The sequence below is a fragment of the Chiloscyllium plagiosum genome, chromosome 35, assembly GCF_004010195.1.
Source record: "Chiloscyllium plagiosum isolate BGI_BamShark_2017 chromosome 35, ASM401019v2, whole genome shotgun sequence".
Classification (NCBI taxonomy): Eukaryota; Metazoa; Chordata; class Chondrichthyes; order Orectolobiformes; family Hemiscylliidae; genus Chiloscyllium; species Chiloscyllium plagiosum.
In genome coordinates, this window is record NC_057744.1 from 39,204,730 (window position 1) to 39,229,844 (window position 25,115).

The following is a 25,115-nucleotide window of genomic DNA, read 5'->3' on the forward strand; positions in this document are numbered from 1 at the left end:
CTTTATGAACAGGATGGGATTCCAATTCCTTAATGTTCCACTTTATTCCATAGAGTGTCCAAACAAGTAATTAAATAAAATTCATTTCGAATACCTGCAATATGTGCCTGACCATCCTTGTTTGTCTGGAAGCTACCTATTCCCCCTCTACCTGCATACACAAGGGTGGTTACCTTCTAAAATGTGCAATCAAGGACAAGAGAAGTTTCCACATGCAACAGGATTTGCATTCCATGAGACTTAAGCTTGCTATCCCAGGAAAGCATAAAAGGGGATGAAGTCCTGCAGAAAGATGATAGGAGCAGAACCTCATAGGTCCTCACAGTGATAGAATCCCTCTTGTCCTCACCTACCATCCACATGCAGAGGATCATTAGTTGCAATTTCTGCCATTTCCAGCAGGATGCCACTGACAAACACATGATCCCCACCCTTCTCTTGTCAGCCTTCTGCAAGGACCATTCCTGACAGGACATCGTTGTCCACTCCTCCTTCACTCCCAACACCCCAGCAACAATTTCCCTTGCAATCGCAGAAGGTGTAATACCTGCCCGTTTATTTCTTCCCTCCGCAGTATCATAGGGCCCAAACACACCTTCAGTGAAGTAGCATTTTAGCTGCATTTCACTCCATCTGGTCTACTGTATTCACTGCTCACAATGATGTCTCCTCTATATTGGAGTAATGAAGTGTAGGCTGATCACTTTGCAGAACGGCTACATTCTATTCACACAAAAGATTTTGAGTTTCCAGTTGCCGGCTCCTTCAACCCACAACTTTGTTCACTGGCCAACATCTCTGTCTCAGGACTTGCTGTCGTGCTCCAGTAAAGCTTAGCGCAAGCTAGAAAAACATCACCTCATTTTCCACTTGGTGAAATCTACAGCTTTTTGGACTCAAATTCGAGTTCAACAGTTTTGTGCCTTAAGGTACTCCCTCCCATCTTCTTATCCCAAACCCCACGCAGCAGGCCCTGTTATCACATTTTGCTACTTCACAGTACCCACTAATAGTCACCATTAGAAGCCATTCATTCTCCTACAGTCAAGATTAGAGTGGTGCTGGAAAAGCAAAGCAGGTCAGGCAACATCTGAGGAGCAGGAAAATTGATGTTTTGGGCAAAAGCCATTCATCAGGAATTCATTCTCCTAGGCTGACCATTATCCTCTCCTTTATCTGTCTAATTCCTCTTCTCTCTCTTTGGGCTCCATCTCCAAATTATTGCTTATTCCATACCCCATCCTCCCACCTTATCTTCTGTATAAAAAAATAACTTTTTCCTAGTTAACATCATTTCTGAAGAAGGGTCACTGGACCTGAAATGTTAACTCTTGATTTCTCTTCACAGACCTGCTGAGCTTTTCTGGCAATTTCGGTTTCAAAATCCCCTGTTTTAAACGAATTCAAATTCCAATTACTACTAGCTTAGTAAAAATATATTGCATTATCTAATATATTTGAAGTACAACAGGTAGAAATGTAATTTAACTTCTGAGTATAATTGAGTTCTGATTGAAATAAAGCATCTGGATGTAGGTTTGCTCGCTGAGCTGGAAGGTTTGTTTTCAGATGTTTTGTCACTATACTAAGTAACATCATTAATGAGCCTCCGGGTGAAGTTTCATCCAGAGGCTCACTGAAGATATTACCTAGTACGGTGATAAAACATCTGAAACTGAAAGTTCCAGCTCAGCTAGCAAAGCTACATTCAGAACCTCAACCTGAGCTACAAATCTTTCAAAACTCGCGAAATAAAGTATAGCAGAGTCATGGAATATTTTGAGGCTCAGCAAAATTAGGTCTACAGTTCAGATACTGTTACAATCATTTAATACTTATAGTGCTAGCTGTTTCATTCACGACTGCTTCCCTTTTCTGAGTTGTCATGTGTACCTTTACCATCCTCCTTTATTACTGGTTTTCTCACTTTGACTTATATGAGTTACTGACAATGCTCCACAACTCCTCAGTCTCACTTACTGCTTGGAGGTTAGATATTGCAATACACTCTAGAAGCGTTACCTCTACTGATTAAATGAAGAACCTTTCATAACTTGATCTCAGATTTCACAATGTTTGTATTGTACATCCCTGGCTTGAACGGGACTGTCCTCACGTTGTTAATTTTGAACTGGCTTTGCCTCACACTCTTTGCCTATTCATCTCTGCTTGATCTGGGAAGGGAACACAGCATTGTTCCCATTCTTAGCTGAACTCAAGGTCTGAGGCCCACTGAGCTTGCTTAACTGCCTGAGGAAGGGATATAAAATGAACATTTCTATCTTAAATATCACAAAAACAACTTGACCTTCTATGTTGAGGCCTCAATATCAGTTGGGGCGGCACGGTGACTTAGTGGTTAACACTGCAGCCTTACCGCACCAGGGTCCCAGGTTTGATTCCAGCCTTGGGTGACTGTGTGGAGTTTGCACATTCTCCCTGTGTCTGCGTGGGTTTCCTCCGGGTGCTCCAGTTTCCTCCCACAGTCCAAAGATGTGCAGGTCAGGTGAATTGGCCATGCTAAATTGCCCATAGTGTTCGGGGCATTAGTCAGAGGGGAAATGGGTCTGGGTGGGTTACTCTTTGGAGAGTGGGTATGGACTGGTTGGGCCGAAGGGTCTGTTTCCACACTGTAGGGAATCTAATCTAAACAGAGTTTAACTAGGTCATTTAAGTGCCTTCATTGTGCACGGTCATTTTATTTGGCATCTGTCTGAAAAACAGAGAAGAGCAATTTTCACATCTGATGAGAATGGAGCTTCCTGACCCATTTTCATTGCATCACATGCAGTACTCGTCAAAACAGCCAGGACTGAAAAGCAATGTTTATGCCACACGGAGTCACTCTGTAGGGAGATTAAACAATTCCAAAACCAAATCAGTTATGTAGCTGGCAAGTTATACAATAGTTTAAAAACATTTATGGCTGCGGTTGACAGTTTTTCCACACTAAGTCATTTCCAAAATGACAGCATTTCACCAGTTGCCAAGGTTCAGTATCTAGTTGGGCCTTTCATGTCACAGTGGACAGCTGTGCTGCTGTGACAATGATAACAGTGAAACAATGAGAGTTTATAGTTGGAGTGCTTGTGCCATGTTGCTACAGATGGGTTTCTAATCATATAGAATTTGTACAGTACAGAGCCACAAAAGTATTAAACAACAAAAATGTTATATTTTACTGGTCAGATACCTTACATTGAAGGGTACAGACATTCTTCTCTTTCTGGAAAAGGTTAGTTCATAGCTATTAATATTTTTCTTTTAATCAAGTAGGTGTGTAACTGTTAATTGAATGATCTTTCTAGGACATTTCAATCAATCAGACGAGTTGTTTCTCTTCTGCAATGCTGGCCTAGCATGCAGAAAAATTATTCATCAAACAGGTTTCTTGAGATAAGCATTCGCATAACTTCATTGGTACCTACAAGAAATGTAAAAATCAGAAATTACTTCTTCAGAATATAAACACTGCCTCAAGATCTTTGTTCATATAAATGCAGCTTGTTGCTGTAAAGACTATAACTTTTTATATCACTTTACTTTTGATTGGGGACGGAATTGGAAAAGGACTATTTTATAACAATGGATTGAAGAAGGAATTGTTGTACATTTAAAAAGCAAGTGATAAACTCATTGCAGGTTATGTTTACAATGCTGCTTTGTAAGCAGTGGGGGAAGGTGCACTGGGATGCATGTACAACGTGAGCTTCGCGTCAATAGACATGGAAGCCAAAGATCATCAGCCTGCAACAATTCTCTAAAGGTTCCTGGGTAGCTGAACACTTGTAGTTGAGAATAATGCAGAGAGAAGCTTTTCCACCTCTAGAAGGGGAGGTGATGTGTTTCACTCTCTCCAGTAAAATGCTGGAGCTAAAAAGAAAGCCATTTGGTTTCTATTTACAGATTTTTGTAAGCTGTTACTTTTAACCAAAATGTCAGAGACTGTAATTTGTGAACTAATCATTCTGTGTCACCTGTGAAGAAATGAAGAACCCAAAGGAAAAGATCAGAGAACTAAAGGACTTGGGAAACAAAAGGAACACCCAATCTACTGGTGCTAATGAACTGTTCCCCTAAAGTTGTTTTCCTCCTACTTGTAGCACCAACTGTGTGTGCACGCGCAGGTGAGTGTATATGCACACAGAGGTAGGTTTTAGAAAAGGGTTCAAGTTTTAACTGTATTGATAATCCATAACCATTTACCCACAATTAGAATTTATTTATTTGTAATAAATAGTGGTTTTCATTAAGTATAGAAACCTGTTCCATCTTTTTTATCACAACTGAAGATTGGGGACTTGTGTATACTTTGATAAAATTTTTTTGAACTTTTGTGATGACTCCTGGAGTTCAATTTCCAGTGCGCTATCTACATGACCATAAGATGCAGGAACAGATGTAGGCCAGTTAGCGCACTGAGTCTACTCCACCATTCAGGAGATGATGATTTTTCCCCAAAAATCCTTGATGCTCTACTGATTAAAATCTGTCTTAGTTAGCCTTGAATATAATTAACAGCCCGGCCTTTACAGCTCTCTGCTGTAAATAATTCCACAGATTCACTACAAAAGAGAAGATATTCCTTCTCATGTCTGTTTAAATGGGTAAACCTTTATTAGGCTATTTCCTTTGGTCCTATACTGTCCCAAAGTGGGAAACAAATGTTATATATCTAGCCTATCAAGTCCTCCAAGAATCTTGTATGTTTCAATAAGGTTACCTCTCATTCTTCTAAAGAGAAAAGGTCACCTCCCAATCTCTAAACTGTAGTGAGGATTAATATAGTAAAGAAGGAGTTTGGTATGCTTTCTTTTATTGGTCAGAGTACTGAGTACATGCGTTGGGTGATCATGTTGTACAGGGCATTGGTTAGGCCACTGTTGGAACATTGCATGCAACTCTGGTCTCCTTCTTATTGGAAAGATGTTGTGAAACTTGGAAGGGTTCAGAAAAGATTTACAAGGATATTGCCAGGGTTGGAGGATTTGAGCTACAGGGAGAGGCTGAACAGGCTGGGGCTGTTTTCTTTGGAGCATTGGAGGCTGAGGGGTGACCTTATAGAGGTTTACAAAATTATGAGGAGCATGGATAGGATAAATAGACAAAATATTTTCCCTGGGGTCGGGGAGTCCAGAACTAGAGGTTTAGGGTGAGAGGGCAAAGATATAAAAGAGACCTAAGGGGCAACTTTTTCACACAGAGGGTGGTACGAGCTGCCAGAGGAAGTGGTGGAGGCTGGTACAATTGTAACATTTAAAAGGCATTTGGATGGGTATATGAATAGGAAGGGTTTGGAGAGATATGGGTCGGGTGCTGGCAGCTGGGACTAGATTGGGTTGGGATATCTTGTCAGTTTCTGTTTCCATGCAATATATCTCTATGGCTCTATGACTCTACGATGCTATGAACTTTCTGGTAGAAAGAGGAATATAGTCTGCGTGACCATAAGAAGCAAGATCACGTTTATGTGGGGGATAGTGACATAGCTTTAATATCTCTGGACTAGTAATACTTTAGGGACACAGGTTCAAATCCCATCATGCCATCTGGTGGAATTCCAATTTAATCAATACAAACTGGAAGCTAAAAGCTAGTCTCAGTAAAGGTGACATTAAAACATCATTGGATTGTTGCATAAACACATCTGCTCACTAGTTCTTGATGCTGCTTTTCATTTTAACCCCGGGCTGATCGACTCCCTCATTGGTACCTCCATAGACTATGACAACTGTATCTTTCCCCTTTCACTCCATGTTCCTCTGCTATGCAGATGTGATATCCTGAACCTGGGCACTAGGCAGTCATCAGTGCCTTTAGACCTCACAATTCTGACTACGTAGAGTAGTGTCTATCCTCCTGATTATATTATCTTCGATTACACCTATATTTCTACATTCTCCCGCCTCTTGAATGTTTCCCTCTACCACATGTGCTATAGTCAGTTTTCACATCATCCCTATAGTCTCCACTCTTGTCAACACAGGGAACAAGGATGTTGAACCTGTTAAGATGAGCGTAAAGACTGAGGACCCTTCAGCACTAACTTCTGGATCCCTCTACCTGCTTCATCTGTAGTTACATCCTTCTGTCTGTAACCAAATTCAAGTTAACCTAAGGGGTGTGACTGTCTCCTAAAACAGAGTGTCCTGGTAACTGTCCCTCCCTGATGTGTCACAGTGTTTGCAACTTGGACTTAAGTTCATTAGCTCTGATGGCCAACACTTGCTCCAGATGCGGTCACTATGAACCACGATGGGATCTACCAACTTCAACATCGTGCAGATACAACACATTGCTTGGCCTGGCATCTCTATTTTATTCATTTAGTTCTTAATTTTTAAAACAAAATTCCTACTAGTCTTTCATTTTGTACTCTGTTAATAGTTCTATTCAGCTTCAAATCTGAAAACAATCTATAACATTCAATAGCTATTATCAAACAATGAACTTATGGAATTCCTGTAATGTTACACTTTGTTTTGTGCTAGGCACTGATCCTGTACTTTATCTTGAGAAAAAATCTTGCAGACAATAAGCCAAAAAAATGAGTAAAAAGCACTTCATTCTCTCTGCCCTAAATTCCCAAGCTGCCTCCAAAGTCCCTGCCTCCTCTTTTTGTGGATGTGCAATCCTTTTACGCATCCATCTCTCACCAGGATATGTCAGGGCTCTCTGCTTCTTCCTGGAACAAAGGCCTGAACCGTCCCTACCTTCAGCCTCCTCCACTTGGTCAAGCTCATCCTCACCCTGAACAACTTTTAACTCCTCTCATGTTCTTCAGGTCAGTGGGGTGGGCCATGGGTACTCACATGGACCCCAGTTATGCTTGTGTCTTTGTGAGATACATGGAACATTCCTCATTCCACTGTGTTCCAACTCCCCCCTTCATTGGAATTGTTATGGACCAGAACAGACCGTCTCAACATATTTTAAAAAGGAAGCCTAGGCCCTAACTATTTCTCTTTTTAAAAGGTAGATGTGAAGTGCAATGTTCCAGATGCAATGTGACTAGTCAAACTACTAGATGGTAAGCAAAACACAATTTGTTTAAACACCATAGTTAAAATACAAGGTATTCCTGATGAAGGGCTTTTGCCCAAAACGTAGATTTTCCTGCTCCTCGGATGTTGCCTGAACTGCTGTGCTTTTCCAGCACCACTCTAATTCATAGTTAAAATACAAGCAAAAGAAAGAGGAATTTTGAATAACTTAATTTTTGGAAAACTTAACTGAATAATAGATACAGTAATGATTACTAATTAATTGTTCCAATATAGTAACATCCCATAAACACACCCATTGGCAAAAAGGCAAATTCAGACACAGATTCTCACATGCAGTTCTCCAATCCAGGAGGGACAAACAACAAGAGAAAATTCAGAGCAAGTAGCAGATCGAAGACACTCATTGAATCACTAAACTCTTCTGAGACCCCAAAGTTTTCTCCTTAAAACTAAACATAAAATCGGAAAAAAAAGACGAGAAAGCCTGGACTGAGACAGTTGGCCACATCCAGACTGCTTCCATTGTTCCAACTTCAAACAAAAACCCAAGGCCTCACAGATTGTTTACTTTCTTAGAGACAGCTCATCACCTCAGCCTTATAACCTCTCCAAAAAAAAGCCAGGACAAAATAACCTCTTATAGTGGCAGCATCGTAACAACATCTCCGTTTCCATATCTGGGGATAATTTGGCCACCAATATCCACTATAAACCCACCAACTCCTACAGTTATCTTGACTATACATCCTCACACCCTGCTTCCTGTAAAGACTCTCGTCCATTCTCCTCCCAGTTCCTTTGTCTCTGTTGCATCTGTTCCAATGAAGCCAAATTCTACAAGGAAGCCTCCAAAATGTCCACCTGCTTCCTCAACCAAGGATTCCCCAGCACAAAGCTGACAATGCCCTCAGCCAGTTCCAATGCATCTCTGCACTTCCATCCTCATCCCCTCGCTTCCCTCCCGCAACAGTAATAGGGTCCCCCTTGTCCTCACCTACTATCCCACTAGCATCCACATCCAGGAGGATCATTACCATCATTTCTGCCACCATCAGTCGCTTATTTTTCTTCCCTCCCTTGTCAGCCTTCCATAGGGACTGTTCCCTCTGGGACACCCTGCTCCACTCTTCCTTCATTCCCAATGCCCATCCCACCACAGCCTCACATCACCTTCCCCTGTCTGTTTACTTCCTTCCTCCTCAGTATCCAATGGCCCAAACACACCTTCCTGGTGAAGTTGCACTTCACCTACACTTCACGCAATCTAGTTATTTATTCATGGGATGAGGGGGATTTCTGGCTAGGCCAGCATTTATTGCCCATCCCTAATTGCCCAAAGGGCATTTAAGAATCAACCACATTGCTATGGGTCTGGAGTCACATGTAGGCCAATCCAGATAAGGATGGCATTCTGCAAAGGACATTAGTAAATCTGACAGATTTTCCTGAATAATTGACAACGGATTCATGTATGCTGTTATTTATTGAATTCAAATTCCACCATCTGCCATGGCAGGATTCGAACCCATGTCCCCTGAACATTACCAGAGTCTTTGGATTAACAGTCCAGCAATAATGCCACTCGGCTATTGCCTCCCCTAGTCTACTGCAATTGTGGCTCACAATATTGCCTCCTCTACATTGGGGAAACGAAGCACAAACTGGGTGACTGCTTTGCAGAATACCCACATTCTGTCCGCAAAATAATCCTGAGTATCCAGGTGCCTACCACTTCAACACCCCACCCTACTCTCTGGCCAACATCTTTATCTCAGGCTTCTTACAGTGCTCCAGCAAAGCTCAGAGCAAGCTGGAAGAACGGCACTTCATTTTCCTCTTGGGAACACTGCAACCTTCTGGATTCAAAATAGAGTTCAATAACTTCAGGGCTTGAGCTCTTCTGTGTCCCTACCCCAACCCCAATAGACCAGGCCTTTTATTACATAGGCTGCTATTACACACAATACATTGTTATCCACTAACTAACCTCATTAATAGCTGTTTATTCTCTTAGCCAGATCATTCGCCATTCCATTGTCTGTCCAATTGTTCTTCTCTCTCTATGGGCTCATCATCACTTACCATTTACTCCTTAGCCCTCCCTCCCACCCTATTTTCCTAGCTACTATCAGTTCTAAGGAAGGGTCACTTGTCTCAAAATGTTAACTCTGATTTCTCTCCACAGATGCTGAACCTGCTGAACCTTTCCAGCAATTTCTGTTTTTGTTTCTGATTTACAGCATCTGCAGTTCTTTCAGATTTCTTTTCCCCTAAACTATATCCTCACTTGGGCTGTGCCCCATTCTCAATTTAAGCTCTCCTTCCTTACCATGCAAATTTGAGAAAGAAAATCATTTGCAACACCTTCTCTTCCTGCTCCTGAACTTAACCCCTGGCATTCCCCAAGGAATATTCTTGGCTCCCTCCAATTTCTCACCTATATGGTGCTCAACAAAACAGCATCTGAAGACATAGCATTATTATTAACACAGTCTCTGACAATGCACAGCAGTAGCTCATCATTAGTTGTCTCAATCAGTGTTGCTAAATTATCAGACTATATATCTGATATGCAGTACTGGTAAGCATCTATATGCAATCATTAAGACTGACTATTATTACCTCTGTTACTGTGTGATCATTTCCATCTCAACTTATCTATTAGCGACACCCTCATCATGCATTACTACCTCTAGATATAATGACTGTAATCCACTCTTGCTTGGTCTCCAACATTCTCAACTTTATAAATTTGTCTAATCCAAAACTCTGCCCTTGACTTAACTTTCATTGACTCGAGATTAGAGTGGTGCTGGAAAAGCACAGCAGGTCAGGCAGCATCCGAGGAGGAGGACGTTTCGAGCAAAAGCCCTTCATTAGGAAGAGAGGGATTTTCCTTCTCCTCGGATGCTGCCTGACCTGTTGTACTTTTCCAGCACCACTCTAATCTAGAGTCTGGTTTCCAGCATCTGCAGTCCTTGTTTTTACCTAGTTAATTTTCACTGAGTCCAATTCCCCATCACACATGTGCTCAGTGATGTGCACTGGTTCTCAAGCATCATATTAATTTAAAAATCTCATTCTGGTTTTTAAACCCCTTATGTTCTTTCCCTATCTCTGTAACTCTCCTAATTCCCTAACTTGCCTAACTCTCCTTCAGCGTCACAATCTACAAAGATATCCAAATATCTCTAATTCTAGCCACTTGTACAGCCTCAATTTAAATTGTGCAATCTTTGATGACTGTGTCTTCTGCAGTTCATGCTCAATAACATCCTCCCTACATTTCTCCATCACATTTTCCTTCTTTAAGGCACTCCTTAAAATTGAACTCTGCCAAATCCTTTTGGTCATTTAACCTAGAATTTCCTTCTTTTCTTGGTGATATACTTTGTTTTAGATTTTTCCTGTGAATTGCCTTGGGATAGTTCATTACATTAAAGGTGTTAAATAAATACAAGCGGTTTTGTTGTTGCAATGATTATGATTTGAAGCAAAAGTTTTTCAAAGGTATTGGATAGCATTTTACAATGAGAAGTACATAGGATATAATAATTATTTTTGGAAGTTCGATTTAAAATGGAAGGAGACGAATTTGGACATTTCCATCAAGCTTTCTTAAAGGTCAGAAAGTCAAATTTTGCAGTGAACTAAATACACATGGAGCACTGAGTGCAGACCTGGGCACCAACCTTAGAAAGGATATATTGGCCTGAAAGAATTACAATGAAGGTTTGACAAGAATGATACCTGGACTTCAGGGGTTAAGTTATGAGGAGAGATTATACAAATTAGGTCAGTTTACTCGAGAATTTAGAAGGCTATGAAATGATCTGATCAAATTCTTCAAAATACTAACAGTAAAAGATAGGGTAAATAAATGTCAACTATGGCATTTCTAGTACTGGGGAGATTGTCTGAGAATTACAGTCAAACCACTCAGGAGAAATGTTAGGAAACACTTCTACACACAAACTGTGGTAAATATTTGGATCTTTCTTCCGCAAATGGCAGTGGATGCAGAATCAGTTGTTAATTTTAAACCTGAGATAAATGCATTTTTGTTAAGCAAAGGTATTAAGGAATATGGGTCAAAGACAGGTACATGAATTTAGGCCTTAATCTCACTGAGATTCAAGGGACTAAATGGCCTTCTCCTGTTCCTATGTACACCCTGACTATAGTAAGTAAAATTGCCATAGTCTCAGAGAAACATACAGCTGCTCTCTCTAAAGAGAGAGATGACAAGTCCTTGGTTAACATTGATGGTTACCAAACATCAGGTAAGGGATGAGGTTGAGAAAATAGGACCTTCATGGTAACCACAGATGGTACAGGAATTGAACCCATGCTGTTGGCATCATGATGTATTGCAAACCAGCCCCTCCAGCTAACTAAGCTGAGCAGGCTTGTGACTGCAATCAAGTATCTAGAGAACTTCTTAAGTGTTAATCCGTGAGATTAATCAAAAACTCAACAGTTATAAAGAGGAAACAAAGGTGACAAAATTGATTGATTAGGGAAGGGTTGCAGATGTCATATACATGGAATTTAGTAAGGCGTTTGATAAGGTTCTCCATGGTAGGCTGATGAAGGTCAAATTGCATGGGGTCCAGGGTGTTCTATCTAGATGGATAGAGAACTGGTTTGGCAACAGCAGACAGAGCAGTAGTGGAAGGATATTTCTCAAAATGGTGTTCCACAGGGATCTGTGCTGGGACCACTGTTGTTTGTGATATACATAAATGATTTGGAGGAAGGTGTAGGTTGCCTCATTAGCAAGTTTGCGGATGACACTAAGATCGGTGGTGTAACAGATAGTGAAGGGGACTGTCAGAGAATACAGCAGAATATAAATAGATTGGAGAGTTGGACAGAGAAATGGCAGATGGCATTCAATCCATGAAAATGCAAGGTGATGCATTTTGGAAGACTGAATTCAAGAGCGAACTATATAGTAAATGGAAAAGCCCTGGGGGAAATTGATGTACAGAGAGACCTGGGTGTTCAGGTCAATTGTTCCCTGAAGGTGGCAATGCAGATCAGTAGAGTGGTCAAGAAGGCATATGGCATGCTTTCCTTCACTGGGTGGAGTATTGAATACAAGAAACGGCAGGTCATGTTACAGTTGGATAAGACTTTAGTTCGTCCCCATTTGAAATACTGCGTATAGTTCTGGTCGCCACATTACCAAAAGGATGTGGATGCTTTGGAGAGGGTGCAGAGGAGGTTCACCAGGATGTTGCCTGGTATGGAGTGTGCTAGCTATGAGGAAAGGTCGAGTAGATTAGGATTATTTTCATTGGAAAGATGGAGGTTGTGGGAGGACCTAATTGAGGCCTATAAAATCATGAGAGGTGTAGACAGGGTAGATAGCAAGAAACATTTTCCCAGAGTGGAGGAATCAATTACTAGGGGTCATGAGTTCAAAGTGAGAGGGGAAAAGTTAGGGGAGATATGTGGAAAGTTCTTCACACAGAGGGTGGTGGGGGCCTAGAATGCATTGCCAGCAGAGGTGGTGAGGCAGGAATGATAGCGACATTTAAGATGTATCTAGACAGATACATGAATGGGCGGGGAGCAAAGGGATACAGATCCTTAGTAAATAGGTGGCAGGGTTAGATAGAGGATCTGGATTGGCCCAGGCTTGGAGAGCCAAAAGAGCTGTTCCTGTGCTGCAATGTTCTTTGTTGTTTGAAACATAACATTGCCATAAGTTTTCATTTGATTTCACAACCAAGAATCAAGATTTTTAGTTCAGAAGAAATGTATAGTTCAGGGGAACCAGTCAGAGACATACAGTGCAGAAAAGGTCCTTCAACCCATTGAGTCTGTACTGACAATAACTACCACAAAAGATGCGTTAATCCCAATTTCCTGCACTTGTCCCAAAACCTTGAGTGTTATGATATTTCAAGTGCTCATCCAAATATTTTTTCAAAGTTGTACATTTTCCAGCCTCTACTACCTTCCCAGGCAGTGCATTCCATATTCCCACCAGCCGCTGATGATTTTTCTCAAATCCCTTCTGGATCTCCTGCTCCTTACCAGAAAATTCTGCCCCTTTATGGTGGCACAGTGGTTAGCACCAGAGACCCGGGTTCATTTCCCGCCTCAGGCGACTGACTGTGTGGAGTTTGCACATTCTCCCCGTGTCTGCGTGGGTTTCCTCCGGGTGCTCCGGTTTCCTCCCACAGTCCAAAGATGTGCAGGCCAGGTGAATTGGCCATGCTAAATTGTCCGTAGTGTTAGGTAAGGGGTACGGGTGGGTTGCGCTTTGGCGGGTCGGTGTGGACTTGTTGGGCCGAAGGGCCTGTTTCCACACTGTAAAGTAATCTAATCCAATCAACACCCTCATCCAAGGGGAATGGCTTTCACCCTGTCCGGAGCCCTAAATCTTATACACCTCAATCATGACTCCCCTCAGATTTTGCTGCTCAAAAGAAATATTCCATGCCTATTGAGTCTCTCCTTATTTCTCAATTTCTCCACTCTGGTCAACATCCTGGTGAACCTCCCCAGTACACCTCCAGTGCTATCACAGCATTCCTGTAGTGAGGTGACCAGATCTGAACACAGTACTCCTGATGTGGCCTGACAAATGATCTGTACAAGTCTAATGTGGATTGGGTTGGAACCTGGTATTGTGTGATTTTTGACCATGTACAACTCCAACATTAATTCCTTGCTCTGATACTTTATGCCATGACTGATGAAAGCAAGTGCCCCACATACCCCATTTCCTATGTCAAGCTGTGCAAGATCCTCACACTCCTTTTCCTCAATTCCCTGCCTACATTCATCTTTTCAAGAGAAGTATTCATTTAACACCTTCAAATATCCTGCATCTCCAAACAGATTGTCCCCTTGGTTCCTAATGGGCCCTACTCTTTCCCTAATTAATCTCTTCTCTTTAATGTATTCATAAATATTTTAGGATTCTCCTTAATCCTGTTTGCAAGTCCTTTCTCATGCCCCCTTTGTGCTCTTCTAATTGCTTTAAGTTCCCTCTTGCACTTCCTATATTCTCTAGAGCTGAAGCTGAATTGTACCTTTGGATTTGGTGAAAGCCTTTCTCTTCTCCCTCATTCAGTCCTGAATTGACTTTGACAACACACCACAAGTGGTTTCTAGTCAATGGAGCTTCGAAGAAAGAATTTGCATAGTAACTTTCAAGTTGCTAGAACTGAAAATGTTTAGATAATCAAGATTATGATAAGCCCATGCCTTCAGGCTCAAAGAAATTGTGAAGAAAAGGTTTCAAAGGCCAAAGGAAAGGAAAAGCTTAAGTAAAGATTGGGAAAACAGAGATAAGGTGACATTTCTCTAGAATCGACTCTATAATGGCTTAGGTTGGGAAACAGGTTTAAACTTTTTCTATTTGTGTTAAGTTCTTTCTAAACTGTCTTCTATATCACTTGGTGATTTTCTTTGTCTCTTTTTTGTAATAATCTTATGCTTTGCTGTTAAACACCATCTACAGCTTCATGTGAATATATTGCTGTGATTAAATATCACTAAAAGAAAATTAAACATATGATCTACCAAGCCAGATTTAATTCTGGAATCCAGTAATTTCATCAGCTGGGATCATAATATCTTTTAAAGAGTCCACACAGGTACATGATGGGCCAAGGGACATCCAGATGTCATACAGGTATACAGCATGAAAACAGGCCCTTCTGCTCAACCCATCCATGCTGACTAGGTTTCCTAAACTGCCCCTTGTGATTTTATAAACCTCTACAAGACACTTGTTAGCCTCTTACACTCCAGGGAAAAAAATCCCAGTCTATCCAGCCTCTCCTTACAACTCAAACCTTCCAGTTTTGGTAACAGCAATATGATATCCTTACTCATGCTAGTATATAGTACAGCACTGAACAAATACTTTAATCTGACTTTCTGCTTCTGCATTCATGTTCTGTTTATACAAGCTGGCTCTCCTGCACATGTCTTTTTCATATTACTCCAATCTCTAATATGTTGAGCATTGAAGCAACACACACCTTTGAAAGGCCAAGCATTTTTCATTTCAACTCATTGTAAATTAGTTATTGCCATTTGAGTGTGTCAATGTAGAATTATAATTGACAAAAGCCAGATTTACATTTCAGCTGATAAAAAAAAAGAGCATATCAGTCAAACAAGGCTCACCTTGTCGCAGGAATACTGTAAAAACAGCAAAATTGAGAAATGTAGTGTGTGCTGAAAATGTGTTGCTAGAAAAGCGCAGCAGGTCAGGCAGCATCCAAGGAACAGGAGAATCGATGTTTCGGGCATAAGCCCTTCACGTCGATTCTCCTGTTCCCTGGATGCTGCCTGACCTGCTGTGCTTTTCCAGCAACACATTTTCAGCTCTGATCTCCAGCATCTGCAGCCCTCACTATCTCTCAAAAATGTAGTGTGTGGGCTGAATACAGCTTTCGTCAAATCTGACTGAACATTATAATGTGAATAAGCAGCTTCAAACTGGGTATAAGGATCCCACCAAGTTGATTGTAACCAGAATGAATGCAGACGCTGCAATATATGTTATTCTAGAATCACCAATTTAAGATGATATTGTATCAGTCTAAAAATTATATAAATACTTACCCTCTAGGATCTGATGCACCCTGATATCTCGAACAAACTGCTGTACAGCATAATCCTTTAGATAACCATAACCACCGTGCATCTGCAGCGCTTGATTACAGATCTGTTTGAGACAGAATTTATTTTATAGTTTTTGTATTAGTCTATTTTCTTCATAAAGATGTATTTTTGTGCATATTATTAATTTTTAATGAAGTTGTAGAATATCACCAAATCAGAGAAGTCTTATAGTGTAGGGAGGCAGCCATTTGGGCTACTGTGCCCGCACCAGCTCTTCAAATGAGCATTATTGCCTAATACCAATCTCCTGCTTTGTCCTCATACCCTTGCATATTAATCTATCCAAATAATCATCCAATACTCTTTTGAATCCCTCAAATGAACCTACCCACACCATACTTCCAGGCAGTGCATTCCATACCCCAATCGCTCTTGAGGTGAAAAAGTTTTTTCTCACATTACCTTTGCTTCTTTTGCAAATCACTTTAAATCTAAGCCCTCTTATTCCTTTCCCAAGTGGGAACAGTTTGTCCTTATATACTCTGTACAGCCCACTCATGATTTTGAAAATCACTATCAGATCTCTCATTAGCCTTCTTTTCTCGAAGGAAATCAGTCCCAACTATTTCAATCTATCCTCATAAGTGAAATTTCTCATCCCTGGAACCATTCTTGTAAATTACTCTTTTCAATGTATTCACATCACATCTATAGTATTGCAGCTGAGATACAAGAAGCGTTTTATTCAAGTTCAATGTCATCTTGGCTTGTGTACTCTATGCCATCACTCATCATGTGACAATGCTGTGACTTTTCAAAACAATAAAGGACAAAATGATTTCTAAGAGAAGTTGTAAGGCAGAGGCACAGAACCAGAACAATTGAAGTAAACAACTTGGGAGGCCTTGGTTTTTTTAAAAAAATCAGCCTGAATGGGTGCGACCAAGCTCTCACAGATCAAGATGTCTGGGTTTTTAGGTTTCGCTTTAAGCAGAATCTATTGGGAATCAACAGAGTGAAGAAAGCTAACAGCATGCTGGCCTTCATAAAAAGAGGGATTGAGTATAGAAGCAAAGAGGTTCTTCTGCAACTATACAGGGCCCTGGTGAGACCGTACCTGGAATATTGTGTGCAGTTCTGGTCTCCAAATTTGAGGAAAGACATTCTGGCTATTGAGGGAGTGCAGCGTAGGTTCACGAGGTCAATTCCTGGAATGGCGGGACTATCTTATGTTGAAAGATTGGAGCGACTGGGCTTGTATACCCTTGAGTTTAGAAGACTGAGAGGGGATCTGCCCAGAGGGCAGTGGAGGCCCAGTCTCTGGATTTGTTTAAGAAAGAGTTGGATAGAGCTCTCAAGGATAGTGGAATCAAGGGTTATGAAGATAAGTCAGGAACAGGATACTGATTGAGGATGATCAGCCATGATCATAATGAATGGTGGTGCAGGCTCGAAGGGCAGGATGGCCTACTCCTGCACCTATTGTCTATTGTCTTAGAAGCTTTAGTGAATGTCATCTAGCTGCTACTATCTCTGAATTTTCTCTTTGTGTTTTTTCTTCCTGGATGGGAGAACTGCATGTGAGAATTTGTGTCAGAATCTGCCTTTTTGCCGAGGGGTGTGTTTGTGGGATGTTAATGTATTGGAACAGTTAATTAGTAATCATTACTGTATTTATTATTCAGTTAAGTTTTTCCAATTGAGATTTTATTCTAAATTCCTCCTCCTTTGGTTATATTTTAAGTAGCTGCAGTTGTGTGTATGTTCGCCAAGCTGGGAAGTTGGTTTACAGACAACTTGTCCTCTTTCTAGGTGACGTTCTTATTGCTGTGAAGCGCTGCTGTACTGTGTCTGTTAGAATTTATTTGGTTTCGCTCTTGCTGCTTTTGGTTGCCGGCTCTGTTTGTTCGTTGCAGTGGTCGGTATACTGGGTCTAGGTCAATGTGTTTATTGATGCAGTCTCTGGATGAGTGCCATGTTTCTGGAAATTCTCTGGCTGTCCAGTTTGGCTTGTCCTATTCTTGTTGTGTTGTGTAACACAACAGGACAAGCCAAACTGAGGACAGCCAGAGAATTTCTAGAAACATGGCACTCATCCACAGACTCCATCAATAAACACATAGACCTATATCCAGTATACCAGCCACTGCAACGAGCAAACCGAACCGGCAACCGAAAGCAGTGGGAATAAAACCAAATAAATTCCAACTAACACAGTACAGCAGCGCTTTACAGGAGATTCTATAGCACTGAGGATGGTACCTAGACAGGGGACAAAATGTCTGCAACCCAACTTCTCAGCTCGGTGAACATACCCATAACAACTGCAACCAGCACCTGAGCTACAAATCTTTACACAAACCTTGTATTTTAACTAGTGTTTAAATAAATAGTGTTTTGCTTAACATTGAATAGTTTGACCAGTCGCATAGCATCTGGAACAGGCACTTCACATTTGCCTTTAAAAATAAGGGAAGTTAGGGTCTAGGGGTCTGGTCTAGTCCGTAACAAAAAAGCCAAGGAAACTGTACACTTTATTTCGTGCTCCCTCCACTATCCTGTCACAGTCAATAATCTGCACATACATACAGGTCCCACTACTCCTGCACCCACTTTAAAAATTGTACTCCCTATTTTGTATCATCTTTCAACATTTTCCGACCAAAGAGCATCACTCCATACTACTTCACACTGAAACTGATCTACCACTTATCCACTCACTCCAGAAAATTATCTATGTCCTTTCGGTGTTCTCCACGATCCTCACAATTCACATTTTTGTCACCTGCAAACTTTGAAATTGCCCCGTGTACACCAATATTTAGATCATTAATATTTGTCAAGAAAAGCAATGGACCTAATACTTTAGGAATTTCACCACAAACATTCCTCTAACCTGAAAAATACCCATTGACCATTACTTCCCATTTCCTATCACTCAGCCTATTTTGCATCCACCTTGCTACTGACTTGCCACCTTATTTCATGAGGTTTACTCAAGTCTATTGTGCAGCATAGTACCAAAGACCTTCTGGAAATCCATGTACACCAACAGGTTTACTCTCATCAAGCTTTTGTTACATCTTCAAAATTCTGTTACATCTTCAAAAATCTCCAGCAAGTTAGTCAAACATTGTTTCCTCTTTTGAAATTCATACTGACTCCTGAAGTTAACTCAATGTTAAACTGAATGGTCTGCAATTGCTAACCTTATCCTTACAGCCTTACTTAAACAAGGCCATAAGGTCTACAATTTTCTGGTCTTCTGGCAACTGCCCTGAACCAACAGAAGGCAGAAAGATTCTCAAAGTTTGTGCGAAGATTTGTAGCTCGGGTGCTCGTTGCTGTGGTTCTGTTCGCCGAGCTGGAAGTTTTTATTGCAAACGTTTCATCCCCTGGCTAGGCGACATCATCAGTGCTTGGGAGCCTCCTGCAAAGCGCTTCTTTGATGTTTCCTCCGGTGTTTATAGTGGTCTGTCCCTGCCGCTTCCGGTTGTCAGTTTCAGCTGTCCGCTGTAGTGGTTGGTATATTGGGTCCAGGCCGATGTGTTTGTTGATGGAGTTTGTGGATGAATACCATGCCTCTAGGAATTCCCTGGCTGTTCTCTGTCTGGCTTGCCCTATGATAGTGTTGTCCCAGTCGAATTCATGTTGCTTGTTGTCTGCGTGTGACATTTGGACATGCCCTTTCTCATAATTCCTTTTTGCTTTTATTTGATTTTTTTACTTGTGAACCTTCAGCGTTTCTTGTAGTTCTCTGTTTTATTTTCTATCAGACACTTGACAGAAGCACACATTTTCTTTATCTTAATTTCCACCTGACACAGAAATAAAAGTGTGCTTATGTTTATTTCCTTCGTCATCCAGGGAGCTGTTTTGTTGATCCTACCATTGCCATTTGAGAGAATACAACCTGATCATATCTGAGCCATCTCCTCTCTAAAGGTAGCCCATTGCTCGACCACTGTTTTTTCCATTAACGCTCGTTCTAGTCAATCCTGCACAGGTGTATTCTTACCCCACTGAAGTCCACTCTCTGGATTGTCGTGTATTATTCACTACCATTATTCTGAATGTTACCTTACAATCATATGGTCTTCTAGCTGTATCCCCCACTGATAAGTTATCTTTTTGGCCTATCTCCTGTCCAACACATAGAAATATAGAAAGTATGAACAGGAGTAAGCAATTCAGTTCCAGCATTCAATAGGATCATGATCACTCCGGTGTTTCAATGCCATATTCCCACTTTCACCCCACTCCTCTTGATGCCTTTAAAATCTAAACAAAAATTTGAATATATTCCATTTCTTGGCCTCCATAGACTTCAGTTTTTGAGAATTTCACAGGTTCACGGAAAGCAAGTTTTCCTTATCTCTGTCCTAAATGGTTTCCCTCTTATCCTGAGACTGTCTCCTTTTGTTCTACACTTCCCAACCAGGGAAAAATTCATCTCTGGATCTAATCTGTCAAGTCCTGTTGGACCATTATAAATTTCAAATCAGACTCCCTCTTATCCTTCTCAATTCGAACTAATACAGGCCCAGTTGAACCAATCAATCCTCACAGGAATAGCTAAGAGAACCTCCACTGCACTCCCTGTGTGGCAAATATATCCTTTCTTTGGTAGGGAGATCAAAACTGCAAACAATATTCCAGGCATGGTCTCTTTAAGACTGTACAACTGCAGTAAGACACTCCTACTTCTGAATTCAAAGCCTCTTGCATTGAAGGCTAATATACTGTTTGCCTTCACAACTGCTTGTTGTGCCTGCCTGTCGACTTCATTAACTGGTACACAAGGACAGTTTGTATACCTTTTATACAAGCACACTTTTACACATCCACACTTATATCACAAAACTCAATCCGTAGAAGAAAATATGAATAGCTGGGGTACAAGTATCTTTGTGTTACCTACTAATTGCTGCCTGCCACAGAGAAAAATACCCACTAAAACCACCCTCTATTTCCTGTCTGTCAACCAATTCTGAATCTATGCTAATATTTTAACCCCCAACCCTTAGTTCATCTGCCTTGGTTGTAATACTTCTTGTATTGAAGAATGAGCAGCTCATATCTGTCAATTCCTTTGCTGAATGCTTTTTAATCCTTGTTTCTTTTGTCTTTCCTAGTCACTGACTACATCCTAATGTTCTACCTCATTTCCTGATCAGAATCTGACCGATCTAAGCCTACAGCTTGATTTCCACCTTCTGCTATATTAGTTTAAAACCTTAGCAAGGGAACTAGCAAAAGCCTTTGCGAGGATCTGGAGGGGATGTGTCATCGTTTGCTATCTTGCACTGTCTCTTTTTAGAATCAGCAATGTCATTCAGTCCTTGCCATAGTCGCTGGGTGTCTGTCTGGGTCTCTAGTTTGGATCGGTATAGGTCCGGCTGTCTTAATGGCTCTGCAAAAGTCATATTTGGATTCTTTATATTTGAGTGCACCTCCTGATCTGAAGGCCTCACGCCTGATTTTTAGCAGGTTCTGTATGTCCTCATTCATCCAGAGTTTCCTGTTGGGGAACACCCGATTGACTTTCTCAGTATGCGGTGGAAAAGCAAGTTGCAAGAGGGATTCAAGCAGGAAAATCTAAAATTAGTCATTTTGAATGGGAGGTAAAAGTGATTATTTAAATAAATAGAGGAAAACTGCAAGAAGCTGCAATATAAAAGGATTTGGGGTACTTGTGAAGGAAACTGAGAAAGCTAGCACAAGTCAGGAAGGCTAATGGAATGTTGGTTTGTATTTCAAGAGTGTTGGAATCTAAGTGTAGGGAACTTGCAACTGTATAGGTTGATCATGAGACCACACCTGGGGGACTGAGGGCGTTTTGGTCCCCTTGAAGGAAAGTTATTATTTCACTAGCGATAGTCCATAGAAGGTTCACTAGGATGATCCCCAGTATAGAAGGATTGTCTTATGAGCAAAAGTTGAAAAAGTAGAAACCTACTCTGTGGAATTTAAAAGAACAAGAGGTGATCATGTTGAAACACATAGGATTCTTAAGGGCTTGATAAGGTGAATTCTGAGCAGGTGAAAGTCAAGGACCAGAAGGCATCATGTCTAAATAAAGGGGTTCCAATGAGGAGTCTGTGTATATATTTAAAGCTGAGATACTTAGATTCTCAATCAGTAGGGACATCAAGGGTCATGGGGAAAGGACAGGAAAGTGGATGTGAAGAATGTCAGATCAGCCATGAACACATTGAATAGTGGAGCAGGTGGTGAATGGCCTACTCCTGTACCTATTTCTTATGGTCTTCAACAGGAGGAGACAGTTTTGTGAACAATCCATCACCAATATTAGCTAAATCCTGCATGGGAGTAAAAAACTAGACTGAAACAATCATAACCATCTTTGGCTAGAAATGCCTAATGAATGATCCATCTTCACCACCTCCTGAGGTTCCCAGCATCTTAGATGCCAATTCAATATACTTCACATGATATCAAGAAACATCTGACTGCACTAGATCCAGCAATAGAGTATGGACTCTGAAAAAATCTGGTCTTTAATGTTGATGACCTTTACTTCAAAACTAGATATGTCTCATAGCTAAGGTGCTCCAACATAGTCACAACATTTACCTGATAATGTGAAAAACTGCCTGGATACATCCTGGCCCTTAAACAGCAACACAACTCCAACCCAGCCATTTACCTTTAATCAGAAAGGTGATGGTATATGTGTCAACTGTGCTATCAAGAGCACTTACATGACCATACCTGTTAACCAGTGCTTAGACTGGGTTCCACCAGGAGTACATTGCTCCAGGGCTCATTCCTGCCTTTGTTCAAACAGGAACAAAAGAACAGAAATTCAGAGCTGAGATGAAAGTGATTAAAGTATGACCTAAAGTATGGCATTAATAAATTCCAGTAAAATTCGAAGTCCATGGAAATCAAGAACTCTCTATTGCCTGAAGTGACAGCAAGTTGGTCATTCTGGAAATTGGTGGATGTTGGAAGCCAATTGTCTTGGACTTAGGACATTGTTCTAGGAGTTCGTCGGGGCCAAAATATCTTCAGCTGCTTCATCAGTGGCCATCCCTGTTTCATCAGATCATTAAATATACACCAATGATTGCAGTGTTCAGTTCACAATTACAATATTGAAGATACTGGAGCTGTTTGTGCCCACATGGGCAACATTTAGGTTTGGCTTGATATATGGCAAGTAATGTTCACACTACAAATGCCAGGCAAAGGCTAACTCCAACAGTCCAACCACCTCACTTGACACTCGATGGTATTATCATTGACAAATCCATCACCTTCATTTTTTGGGGGTTAATACTGACCACAAATTTATTTGGACCAGTCACATGAACACTGGGCAGATCAGAGGCTAGACATTCTAAAATATTCTTATTTCTCAAATTGTACCAATCATCTATATGTCATAAGTCAGCAGTGTGATGCAATATTGCATACTTTCATGAGTCAATGAAGCCCTAACAACATTCATGAAGGTCAACATCAACCAGCAGTCTTGGTAACTGGAACCAATTTGCCACCTTTTTCATTTAGTCCATCCACCACTAATGTTTCCTCATTTAGAAATATATTAACCCTCATGCTTTTTCACTTGGTCAAAATTGTAAAATCAACTAGGAGAAAGTGAGGACTGCAGATGCTGGAGACCAGAGTTGAAAAGTGTGGTGCTGGAAAAACACAGCAGGCCAGGCAGTATCCGAAGAGCAGGAGAATCGACGTTTTGGGCATAAGCCCTTCTTCAGGAATGAGTGAGACAATGGGTCGTCCGGGGCATGCAGGTTTGTGGATTTTGGGCAGGAGGTAGAAACGGGCGGTGCGGGGTTGTGGGACTATGAGGTTGGAGGCGGTGGATGGGAGATCCCCTGAGGTGATGAGGTTATGGATGGTCTGGGAGATGATGGTTTGGTGGTGGGTGGTGGGGTCATGGTCAAGGGGACAGAAGGAGGAGGTGTCTGCGAGTTGGCGTCTAGCTTCAGCGGTGTAAAGGTCGGTGCGCCAAACTACCACTGCGCCTCCCTTGTCTACCGGTTTGACGGTGAGGTTGGGGTTGAAGCGGAGGGAGTGGAGGGCTGCGTGTTGTGAGGGTGAGAGGTTGGAGTGGGTGAGAGGGGTGGATATGTTGAGGTGGTCAATGTCGCGGCGGCAGTTGGATATGAAGAGATCGAGGGCGGAAAGAGGCCAGCACGGGGTGTCCATGTGGATGGGGTGCGTTGGAGATGGGAGAAGGGGTCGTCAGAGGGTGGGCGAAAGTCCTGGTTGAAGAAGTAGGTGCGGAGTGGTCATGGCGGCGGAAGAAATGCTCGATGTCTAGCCGCGTGTCGAATCCATTGATCCGGGAGCATAGGGGGATGAAGGTGAGGCCTCTGCTGAGGACTGATCGTTCATCCTCAGAGAGGGGGAGGTCTGGAGGGATAGTGAAAATACCGCAGGGCCGGGAGGTAGGATCTGGTGCGGGGCTGGAGCTGGGAGTGGGGGCGGAGTTAGTCGTGTGGGCGGAGATCAGCGTGGGGAGCAGCATAGTGTGCAGTGTGGTCCTTGAACAGGTGAGTGACGTCACTGGGGGCAGAATTTGCTGCGGCAACGGCAACTCCGGGGGCGGAAGTGGCGTGCCGGGCAGAAACGGCGCTGGCCCTGGTGGTCATGGATCCCGCGGCGGCCACGTATCTGTTGGCAATGGTCTTCCTGGTGATCGCGGTGGCTGCATGTTCGGTGGTGGCTGTTGTTCGTGCGGTGGTGGTGGTGGCTGCAGCGGCCGCGTGGGCGATGACGCCCGAGCAGTTCCGGAGGTCGCGAGAAGGTTCAGGAAAGGTCGAGGAATCTGGAGTGTGGGGTGAGTACATGAAAGTTTTTTGTACTTACTTTTTTTGATGTTCGATATGGCTAGGAAAAAAACGTTTGTTCAGTGTATGAATTCTTCTGAGGATGAAGAACAGCAAAGGTCCTTTGCAGGTCTGTGAGAGTGTTGTCCTGAGCTGGGGTAGGGCTGACTGCAGGGAGTGTAGGTAGCGGCGCATGGCTGCGAGCATGGAGCAGAGGATCCGGAGGGAGGTCTGTCGCTGGAGGCTTCGGATTTGTTGCAGGTACTTGGTTATCCTGGTTGGGTCCAAATTGCGTTGGTCTGAATGTAGTCCGGAGTCCATGCGGAGTCAGTCGACAAGCATCCAGACAAGCACTGAGAAGCATTAGGGCAGGTAAATGAGATTCGGATCATAGAACAATACAGCACAGAACAGGCCCTTCGGCCCACGATGTTGTGCCGAACATTTATCCTAGCTTAAGCACCCATCCATGTACCTATCCAATTGCCGCTTAAAGGTCACCAATGATTCTGACTCTACCACTCCCACAGGCAGCGCATTCCATGCCCCCACCACTCTCTGGGTAAAGAACCCACCCCTGACATCTCCCCTATACCTTCCACCCTTCACCGTAAATTTATGTCCCCTTGTAACACTCGGTTGTGCCCGGGGAAAAAGTTTCTGACTGTCTACTCTACCTATTCCT

General features: G+C 42.1%; 1 protein-coding gene across 2 annotated transcripts in view; it reads right to left on the reverse strand.

Annotated features, from left to right (window-relative positions):
* Positions 1-3,155: 3,155 nt before the first annotated feature.
* acad8 (acyl-CoA dehydrogenase family, member 8) overlaps positions 3,156-25,115 on the reverse strand; it is a 103,229-nt gene continuing 81,269 nt past the window's right edge. Inside the window, exons 10-11 of one of the 2 annotated variants that reach the window (XM_043676960.1) lie at positions 15,606-15,708; positions 3,156-3,424 (exon numbers count right to left, since the gene is read on the reverse strand). In XM_043676960.1, the coding sequence (XP_043532895.1) occupies positions 3,372-3,424; positions 15,606-15,708 (156 nt within the window). In that variant the 3' untranslated portion in view covers positions 3,156-3,371. Of the gene's footprint in view, positions 3,425-15,605; positions 15,709-24,679; positions 24,784-25,115 lie in introns of those variants that run through there. The other variant, XM_043676961.1, reaches the window with a different exon arrangement.